Raw genomic sequence first — 10319 nt, forward strand, 5'->3', positions numbered from 1 at the left:
AAAAAGCCATATATTTATATACAATTAATAAACAGTTCCTCGTTAATGAGTGGAAGAGATATGGATATTGTGGTCTTCATAACTAGGGGCTTCCAAAAAATTCCATTTTTGGCCTTCTCTTTAACTAGAGAATCATTCAACTTCTTTCATGGAAATATTTTTACATATGAATTTATCTGTTGTGGTACCATTCACAAGAAATGGTTGCTTTTCCTTTAACCAGATGCTAAAAAAGCCATATATTTATATAAACAATTAATAAACAGTTCCTCATTAATGAGTGGAAGAGATATGGATATTGTGGTCTTCATAACTATGGGCTTCAAAAAAATTCCATTTTTGGCCTTCTCTGTAACTAGAGAATCATTCATATTTGCAACAGAGTTGCTGCATTAGTTTTTCTTTTTTTCTTTTTAAATTACCATGTGCCTGTTTTCATTTTCATTGGTATTCAAGAAAGAGTTTCTACTATTTTTTAATTAACACTATATCATCTTTTGTCACTTACTTCTGCTGTAACAAACTGCTGGTTTTTGTGTACCTGGTGAAACATCTCATAATTGATTGTATATATTCCAGTCTTCTGCAAAATGTTATGTTTGTTGCTTGGAAATAAATTGGTGAAAGAAATTTTCCAAAATGTTGGACATTCCTTTATTTTAAAAAGCATTATTTTAGATTTCTACAAGACATTCAAAATTCAAATCACCTCTTTGCAAGAAGTACATTTTGATATGTTTCTTGTATGCCTTTGTTGTTTTTATTGTTGTACTGTTATTTGTTATCCTTGTTGTTTACAAGCACTCTTGATGACATTAACTCCACATTGCAATTAAAGGGAAAAGAGATTCTGTATTTGAATTCTGTATGTGAATTGAATGGCACCTTAATAGGATGCTGATAGCACAGAGGAAAGCTTATTTTTGACTCGTGAAAAAGGAACTTATTTCTTAGTCTCCTGCGGAAATTTGTAAGCAATTCCTGCTTAGTGTTATACAGATATTGATCACTAAAATTATCACAATTAACTTGAAGCAAACAGGTGTGATGTCATACTTGCACATTAGCAGCAAAATGTTGGTTTTTTCTCACCTTTATTTTTCACTTTGTTTTGACTTGTACCGCATACTGGATACTGTTCCAACTTTACCTTTAAGTGGTGTAAAATTAACAATATACCAGTGACTGTAATGTCTTCATATTGAGATGTATCCCAATTTTGAAGTAGGCAATTAGATGTAAATTTTAAAGTGTAAAAGAAATTTTGTGAGTGCTCCTGTGACAAAACACCTGTTTGCCGCTTCGAGTCCACTTTGGCTACAAAACATGTCAACTTCAACTGCTGTTATTTCTAAAAAGGGGTCAATAGTTATTAATTGCAAACTTCACCATGATGCTTACAATATTTTCCTCTTTCATCACCCAAAACTAAACTCTCCTCTGGATTATGCTTTCAAGGAAGGAATGGTTCTATTCATATTTGACATTTCTGACATAAGTTTCCTGTACTCACACTTCTTGCCCTGTGGATTTTGTACTTTCCTTACAGACATTCTGAAAATCTAGTTTTGATTCTAGTGTAAGATTATACTCAGTCCCCCCCCCCCCCCCTGTGGATTTTGTTCTTGCACTATCCACATTCTGAACATCTAATTTAGATTCTATTGTAAGATTATACTCTGTCCCCCTGTGTATGTTGTTCTCGCACTATCGACATTCTGGAAATCTAGTTTTGATGCTAGTGTAAGATTTACTCAGTCCCCCTGTGGATTTTTTACTCTTAATATGGGCATTCTGAAGATCTGGTTTAGATTCTAGTGTAAGATATGTACTCATGCTTGGAGCATATCCTTTGTACACATACCAGCAGGGGTTTACTTGTGCTCGTAGTTGTACTCTGGTACCCGCCCTATAATCTGCTGTAGATAACAGACTTTAAATGGGAGTACAGTTACTGTAGGTAAGTGTTGTACACATAATAAGAGAGGATTGGTTGCCAGATTGATGAAATGAATGGGAAATGAAAAGCTAATGGTGTTAACCTGGTGCTGGTAGCCTAAACATAAGAAAGGATTCCATATCAGGGATATAATAAATGAAAGGACTTGTTACAGTAGCAGGCATGCAGGCAGTAACAGCCAATTTCTCGTCAGATGTGAATCAAGAGCAGTCTTAAAACTAAATAAACAAATTTCATCACACACATCTTGAACAAAGTGAGCTGAAAAAGGAAATTACACATAATACATAATTTTTGATGTCATCAGTAATACCAACATTTTAATAAAGACAGTACTAATGTACAAACAAGGAAGCTTAAAGAGGTATTGCACTCTTTTATTGATCTATCAAGACTGAAAAAAATGACGAAAATACATTATTTCTTGATATATATCCTTCTATACAAAGTTCTATTTTGCACTTAAAAATGTTTCAAATTCAGTCAGAAAAAGTAGCCTCATCCTTAATTTTTATTGAAAAAAAAACATAACTGTGAGCTGTATAATATTAGGAATGCAGTGTTTGTATTTAACGCAGGTATTGTCAAGGAATCTGGGATATCAGCCTGTATATATATATATATATATATATATATATATATATATATTATTTGCTTGTTTGACTTAAATCTCTTTGTCATTGGCTGCAAATTTGTTACAATTTTACAAAACCCCCAAAGTTATTCAGAGAGAAAATAGGAACAGAGATCAGAACGATTAGCTGACCGAGTTCAATATCCTCTGGTCCTAATGGACAGCAAATCCTTAAGATAGCAATCACCACTGGTCCTAATGGACACCAAATCCTTAAGATAGCAATGACCGCTGGTCCTAATGGACACCAAATCCTTAAGATAGCAATGACCACTGGACCTAATGGACAGCAAATCCTTAAGATAGCAATCACCACTGGTCCTTATAGACAACAAATCCTTAAGATAGCAATGACCACTGCTCCTAATGGACAGCAAATCCTTAAGATAGCAATGACCGCTGGTCCTAATGGACACCAAATCCTTAAGATAGCAATGACCACTGGACCTAATGGACAGCAAATCCTTAAGATAGCAATCACCGCTGGTCCTAATAGACAACAAATCCTTAAGATAGCAATGACCACTGCTCCTAATGGACAGCAAATCCTTAAGATAGCAATGACCGCTGTTCCTTATGGACAGCAAATCCTTAAGATAGCAATGACCACTGCTCCTAATGGACAGCAAATCCTTAAGATAGCAATGACCACTGTTCCTAATGGACAGCAAATCCTTAAGATAGCAATGACCACTGGTCCTAATAGACAACAAATCCTTAAGATAGCAATGACCACTGTTCCTAATGGACAGCAAATCCTTAAGATAGCAATGACCACTGGTCCTAATAGACAACAAATCCTTAAGATAGCAATGACCGCTGGTCCTTATGGACAGCAAATCCTTAAGATAGCAATGACCACTGGTCCTAAATGGACAGCAAATCCTTGAGATAGCAAGGTCCCATGTCAGTAGCTGACAGAGTTCAATGACCACTGGTCCTACTGGACCAGCGATGTGCAGTATCATAGATTATTAGATTGCTTAGTCAAGACTTCACGATGGAGCATTTGGAAAGCGTACGACGTGTAGCTGTCTGCCTTGGTACGTGACAACTGAACTCTGTAATTGCACCATTTGGTAAATCATAAACCATTTAAAATATGATTTATTCTTAACATACACCGAGTGTAGCATAAAGGTACCCACACTACTAAAGCAATAACTAGTACAATAAAGTAACAGTATAGGATAACAATTTATAAATGCTCCCACATATGAATACTGATCTTTTTAATTTATTTGTGCTTCATATTTTAATTACAATAGACATGAAAGAGATCATAGAAAATTTAACCTCATAATTATAAGAATGAATATTGATTTAAATGGCATGATTTTCAGATATTTTTGAAAGTTTTGTGCAGTTCACTGAGAGTTTTAAAATAATTTTAATCACACTGTAGAAAAGTTGAATAAAGAAACCTAGTCAGCAATGAACTCAGTCAGTTGCTATATCACTTTTTATTTATTGTTATCACTGAATATGCATATTTCCTCTTTAAATACATATTCATATATTCAGTTATCATGATTATATCATGACATTCCTCCATTCTGTTATTTCTTGGTGATATTTCATGTTCTTAATGGTGGTCTGTCTATCTACAGAGGGCTTAATCCAGCCTCTTTACGTAAAAACTCAAACAGGAAGAAGGATATGATGGTGTGAGGGCCTAGACGCATCCAATTAGGTATAAACCCCTTGTATAAACCGTTGAAACCCTCTGATCTGAGTGTCTTCACCAAACAGTCCAAGGTACTTTTGTACCTAAGTTCACTTTTCGAAACACCTGTAGGTAATCATTGAAAATGAAAATGGAGATTAAAGGGTTGCAACATTTGAAAGGCTTTCAGGTAATAAACTAATCATATTCAAAAGAGACCACTACAAAACTTAAAAAGTTGTTTTATGCAAATTCATTAACCTCAAAATATTAAACCAACCAAATAGGTTGTGATCAAGTTGTAAGAATCAAGTTGTAAGAAAGTTAAACAAGGTGCAAGGAAGTAATGGGGCATTTGTGTGTAGGTAGGTCCCTTTTGATTAACATATTATTTTAGGATTAGCAATAAATGCTATGTAGGTATCATTAATGTTGTCTACCTTTAATTTGTTGGTTCATGATTCTTGTTTTGATAACATCCATAGGTGATGATGTCACAGCTACCATAAACCCTGCCATCATGGCCGATGTAATGTGTAATGCTGACCCTTCAGACATCCAGCGATGGTTTAGGATGGTATGTTTAGCATGATCGTAGCATGGCACCTACAAAGAAAATTACATATAAACCATATTATTAAAGATGTTTGGCATGATGGTAGCACGGCACCTACAAAGAAAATCACATATCAACCATATTATTAAAGATGTTTGGGTATGATGGTAGCAAGGCACGTATGTAAAAGAAAATCACATATAAACCATATTATTAAAGATGTTTGGTATGATGGTAGCAAGGCACCTACAAAGAAAATCACTTTTAAACCATGTTATTAAAGATGTTTGGCATGATCGTAGCAAGGCACCTACAAAGAAAATCACTTTTAAACCATATTATTAAAGATGTTTGGTATGATGGTAGCAAGGCACCTACAAAGAAAATCACATATAAACCATATTATTAAGGATGTTTGGTATGATGGTAGAAAATCACATATAAACAATATTATTAAAGATGTTTGGTATGATCATAGCAAGACACCTACAAATAAAATCTCATATAAAATATATTATTTAAGCAGGAAATAATAACAATAATGACTAGCAGCAAGAATTGGTGTTGTTACTCGATATAAACTGGTGAGGTCCAAGTAAGTACAGTTTGGATTAAATAGATTTGCACACATATATTGGTTAACATAGCTAATAAGAAAGTAGAAACCTTATGAAAGAATAGCAGAGTGAGTTATTTTAATAACATTTTAAATTAGGTCATACATCTCATCTGAAAGGATTGTGTAGATTAGAATCAATAACAGCACATATACACATATCAACAGATCTATGTCATACTGAATCAACATAAATGGCATCCTATGATATAAAGTAACCATAAAGCAATGCAAATAATACGCCATAAATATAATCCCAAATCAAGACCACTTTAACACAGAGTATCTTTACTGACTACATAACAATAATTCACCCTATTACATGTACAGAAACCCTCCTACTTGCATTGACTCAACACATCCAGATATATATCTGACCAACTTAATAACTCTTAAATAAACAAAGATCCATCTGCACACACACCAATGAAGCTTTCGGTACATTTTTAAGTCTTCCTCCTACCTAAAAAAATCAAATTAAAAAAATATTATTACTGTACCTGTGTTGCAGTAACTATCATTGCTCTTTGCACTGTTGGTGATGTACCCCGGTATAAGCCTCTTAACCCTTCTGTTTTAGCAATGTCTGTTAATGCCTGCCAGAAACCTTGGTATCTGGCATGCTGTCCTATTTCCAGTTTTCCTTCGGCCTGAAACCTGACTCTGATTAAGTCTGTGGGCACAACAACTATGCTTCCAATAGCACCTGAAACAAAATTTAAATGATATGTTCTTTGTTGATCTTTCTTGTGAAAAGTCATTTTTCCCTCAAATTATTTCAAACAGCCTTTCTTACAGTGGCCCTGGCAGACAAAATCTCATTATTACTTCTCTACTTCTGGAAACTTGCAACGTAGTATAAGAGTTGTCTGGGTTATAACATTCAATTCATGACTTTATGTCAAAGTGAAAAGTGGGCACAATGAAGTGAAAAATATGAGTAACTGTATCTAGCACATTGGAAATAATTGATACTATCAAAATTAAGAATGAAACACATTCCTTGGCATTATGGGACTATTTCGTGTAATGAGAAAAGCTCAACTAGATTTCAAATCATGTTTTTTTTTTAATTGATTGCATCCATTCTCAGAAATTATTTTGATGAGAAAGTTTCACTTATTTATTTTTTTTCATTTATTCTCCTTTCATTATTATCTTTATATTCCCTATTGTTTTCAACAATTACTTTGAAAGTATTTTACCATTATTGGAAAACATTTACATCATTACAGTGCTGACAGTGTAGCTACATTACCAGCAGTGGCACCTGCCATGATTTTCTTATAGAATGGAGTATTGGCAGGATCTGTGGCCCCTAGTAACCTCTTGATGGGTTCATAGGATCCTACTCGTATCGAACTGTAAGTAGCCTCTCTGATCAATGCAGGTGTCAAGCTGAAAATGAAAAAAAGCTAAACTAGATTTCAAATCATGTTTTTTTTTTTTAATTGATTGTTTCCATTCTCAGAAATAGTTTCTCACTCCTTCCAGGTTTTGTAAAGAGAAAAGAAAACTTTGGCGAGAATGCGAATTGAGCCAGTGACTCTAGGAAGTAAGCTTCAGATTCTGTTCTAGCCCAATTTATTTGCTCTTGTCAATGTTTCTTCTCATATATTCTTACATATATATATATATATATATATATATATATATATATATACATATATATAGTATTCTGTCATTGATAGGCAGAACTCTTCCATATTTTCACCAAAATTTGCTGGCAATCAACTTGTCATTTACGGTTTAACTTTGTCAATGTCTGGGATGATTATTTGAACTGTATTATGACCGTTTAAATGAAGATAAAGCAAGTGCAATGATTGTGCAAATTAAATGCATCATTATTATTCAAATGATTGAATTCTCAGTTATACATTTATCTTGGGTGTTCTTATATATCTTATGAAATAATCAATTCTGATGAAATATTAGAACTTAATGAGTTTTAAATCACATTGTTACAGGTGACAGGTCAATTAAATAAACAAATATTACCCTTTGAACAAGCCTTTCATACCCTCATCCCTTGCAATAGAGACCATTCCTCTTAAGATTCCTTTGTAATATCTCTGCTGGTAGGCACCCTTCAAGTCACCCTTCTGTAGCTTTAACTCCCCATCAATCTGCATACGAACTTTGGTAACATCGACAGGATTTGTGACTGTTGATGATGAAGGAACTCTAGATAAGCATAGTACGTAAACTTAGCTCACAGTCATTACTTGTTCTTTCTATAAAAAAGTGTAAATTAACTGGAAGGATCTTTATTCAGGTAGCGGACATTAACATCAGGAAACCTGGGCATAAATAACTTGACTTCAGCATCTGCTCAACGAAGCATAATGTATCAAAAACACTTTTTAGACCACATCTTCTATTTATGCACATTAATTTGTACTTACCAAATGATCCAGTAGAACATGAAATTCCAGCAAAAGTGTATCGAAGGACATTGTCTGCAAGAGGTCTCCTCTCTAGTGAAGCCATGATTCTAATAAATGGGTTGCTCCACCAATGATGCACATAAACCTAAAGAAAGATAAATTTATCAAGCAAGCAATTATAACACAAGTTTATTCTGTACTTTGTCTCTTAGATCCATTGGGCCCTAGAAAGGATTATTCAACAGTTATAATCTATTGTTTGTTTGAAGTTTGAGCTCAGAAGTTGTAACAATCAATGAATACTGTTTACATGTACTTTAACAAATGACATTGAAAGACAAATTGTTCAATTGACAGAGTTTTCATCAGTAATAGCTTAAGTAAGTTAAAGCGTTACCAAAGTGGATGCCTTTAAAGTGCCTGTGAGTCTGAATGGGGTAGTAGGTTGCCTACAGTAAGTTGATATTATACAATTCTAACCCGGGCCTACCTAATTCCAGTAAACTTACCTAGGCGCTATAGCATTTAATTCACCAGTGTGCAGTTAATGTCTAATATATCTGATGTTAAGATACATTTTAGTCATTAAAATTAACCACAAGCCAGTCAAAACGACCAACGAAACTTTCTTTGATACATACTGTAACACAACACTACAGTTTCACCCTGTGCGTTACAGAATTCGCAAAACTGGTTTGTACTGAATGAAAGATTCCATGCGTGTATTATTAAACTCGTGAAGCGGTATTCAACTACCTCACCTTCCAACCACTTCAGATCAATTGTAATGCTCTCATTGGTGTGGCAAAATCGTCTACCTAATATCACATTCATAACGGATTGCTACCTTCGTAGTCTCCTTGGTGCCCTGGTGCCCTGGTGCGGTGAATTGCTAGAGGTGACCAAGCGCTGATAGGGTGTACTCTACCGTTCTACAAATTCCCTCTCACATGTCTTTATAAAATGTGGGACGTGTAACAGCAGCTCAACAAGTTCAACCCCAACTACACATTTTGGTGACTACGCTCCACTTGCCTAACCTGGGATACAATCTCTTCCACAATAATGCACCAAGGTTACCACTTACCAGTGAAGCTGCTAAAGGGATGACTTCTGTCAGAATGATAATCTTGATACTTAAAAGTCAAAGAAACGAGAAAGAAAATGAAAAACTCAGTGCGAGTAATGTAATGTAATATCCCTGGATGAGGGCGAATAATGACTCTTTGAACATCTCAGCTCATCAAATCGACATATAATCTAAAATATGCAGACTACTCTGTCAGCTCCTCAGATGAAACGCCAAACTGATATCACGGTGTAGAAGACCATAAGAACTTACGCGTTTAGGATGCATAAATGTGTCAACGGCAGATGACGATTGATTATACTCGGTTTATATAATGGCAAAGCAGTAAATTGTGAACATAACTGTTTAATGACACTTGGTACCATCTTGGTACTTTGTCACAAATCTTAAAATTGATCATTTTGACAATACCTACGAACCCTTCAAACCTCTGTTTCCAGATAAGCACATTAAAAAAAAGTTACCTAGAGAAATGCGCCTTGGAGTTCTCAAAACTTATCTTCAGGAACGTACGTATGTTACTCTTCACTTAGTTAAGGCTTAATTTTACATGCATGCATATTTTTATGACTGCAATGTTTTAGTTTAAGCGCATCGTCTATAGGCTTAGCGATGCATATCTTTGAGCATATTCTTCAAGTAACATACACCCATTAAAAGCCCCATTGACTTACACACTAAATCACAAAAGTCATGGGGTCTAAAGTCTAGATATAGAAGTTCTAGCTAGCTAAACGCTACCCATCACTTGATAGCTGACAAGTTAGCCTTTCATGACACCATAAACTTTCCGTATCATAACCATGAAGATTTTTTTGCTATCAGAGCCTGAAGCTTTCGTCACTTGTAAACAAATCTCTTCACTCAGTAATAAAGAATTTTCGTACGCTGCTCCTGCGCGGGAGCCCTAAGGGGTCTAACATTTCCTCAATTGACCCAATTTTGGCACCACATGTACTTCCATTCATGCTCGTCAATATGCAAGCCACAAAAAACACATCACATTTTCAAAAAGATGTTCTCCTACTGTATTTTGGCACTTTTCCTGACATAGGAGAACATCTGGGCGGATTGATATATAAAGACTGTTATAGAGTATGCCACCTTTTGCAGAAAGCCATAAAATAGTGAAAAGTGTGTGTGTGTGTGTGTGTTGGGGGGGGGGGAGGGGGAGGTATTTCGCACCGACTGGGTTTGGGACACTTCCGCAGGAAAATGTAAGTTTTGTTGATACTTCGGGGGCCCAATAGCAACTAGACATTAAATTTCTACACAGTAATATTTTTCTAAACTTACGACTGCTTGGTTAAAATGCACACTTTTCCTTTCAAATTTCTACTTTCAATCTCAAAAGATGTACTATATTCACAAACTTAACACAAAAAAATCACCTGCTGAATTGAAAAC

The 10319-nt window shown here is 35.0% G+C and overlaps 1 protein-coding gene across 5 annotated transcripts; it reads right to left on the reverse strand.

Annotated features, from left to right (window-relative positions):
• Positions 1-479: 479 nt before the first annotated feature.
• On the reverse strand, positions 480-9474 carry LOC139961873 (mitochondrial substrate carrier family protein ucpB-like). 5 transcript variants are annotated; one of them, XM_071961489.1, is made up of 8 exons: positions 9377-9474; positions 8910-8958; positions 7841-7967; positions 7434-7599; positions 6691-6830; positions 5933-6138; positions 4701-4866; positions 480-4386 (listed from the first exon to the last, which is right to left on the reverse strand). In XM_071961489.1, exons 3-8 carry the CDS (start codon positions 7923-7925, stop codon positions 4199-4201), a joined length of 951 nt encoding a protein of 316 aa, XP_071817590.1. In that variant the 5' UTR covers positions 7926-7967; positions 8910-8958; positions 9377-9474; the 3' UTR covers positions 480-4198. The 5 variants fall into 5 exon arrangements, with proteins under 5 accessions (XP_071817590.1, XP_071817592.1, XP_071817589.1 ...); XM_071961491.1 differs by lacking the exons at positions 8910-8958; positions 9377-9474 and adding an exon at positions 8670-8846; XM_071961488.1 differs by lacking the exons at positions 8910-8958; positions 9377-9474 and adding an exon at positions 8584-8843.
• Positions 9475-10319: the final 845 nt, after the last annotated feature.

This window comes from Apostichopus japonicus, chromosome 20, assembly GCF_037975245.1.
Source record: "Apostichopus japonicus isolate 1M-3 chromosome 20, ASM3797524v1, whole genome shotgun sequence".
NCBI classification, from domain to species: Eukaryota; Metazoa; Echinodermata; class Holothuroidea; order Aspidochirotida; family Stichopodidae; genus Apostichopus; species Apostichopus japonicus.

Bases quoted from the DNA above. Each gene is read 5' to 3' on its own strand.
- LOC139961873 (XM_071961489.1), bottom strand. From the start codon at position 7,925: ATGGCTTCACTAGAGAGGAGACCTCTTGCAGACAATGTCCTTCGATAC. The intron at 6,831-7,433 runs GTAATATTTGTT...TTTCATTTTCAG, and splicing joins ATGAAAGGCTTGTTCAAAGG to CTTGACACCTGCATTGATCA. The intron at 4,867-5,932 runs GTACAGTAATAA...TTTTCTTTGTAG, and splicing joins TGATAGTTACTGCAACACAG to GTGCCATGCTACGATCATGC.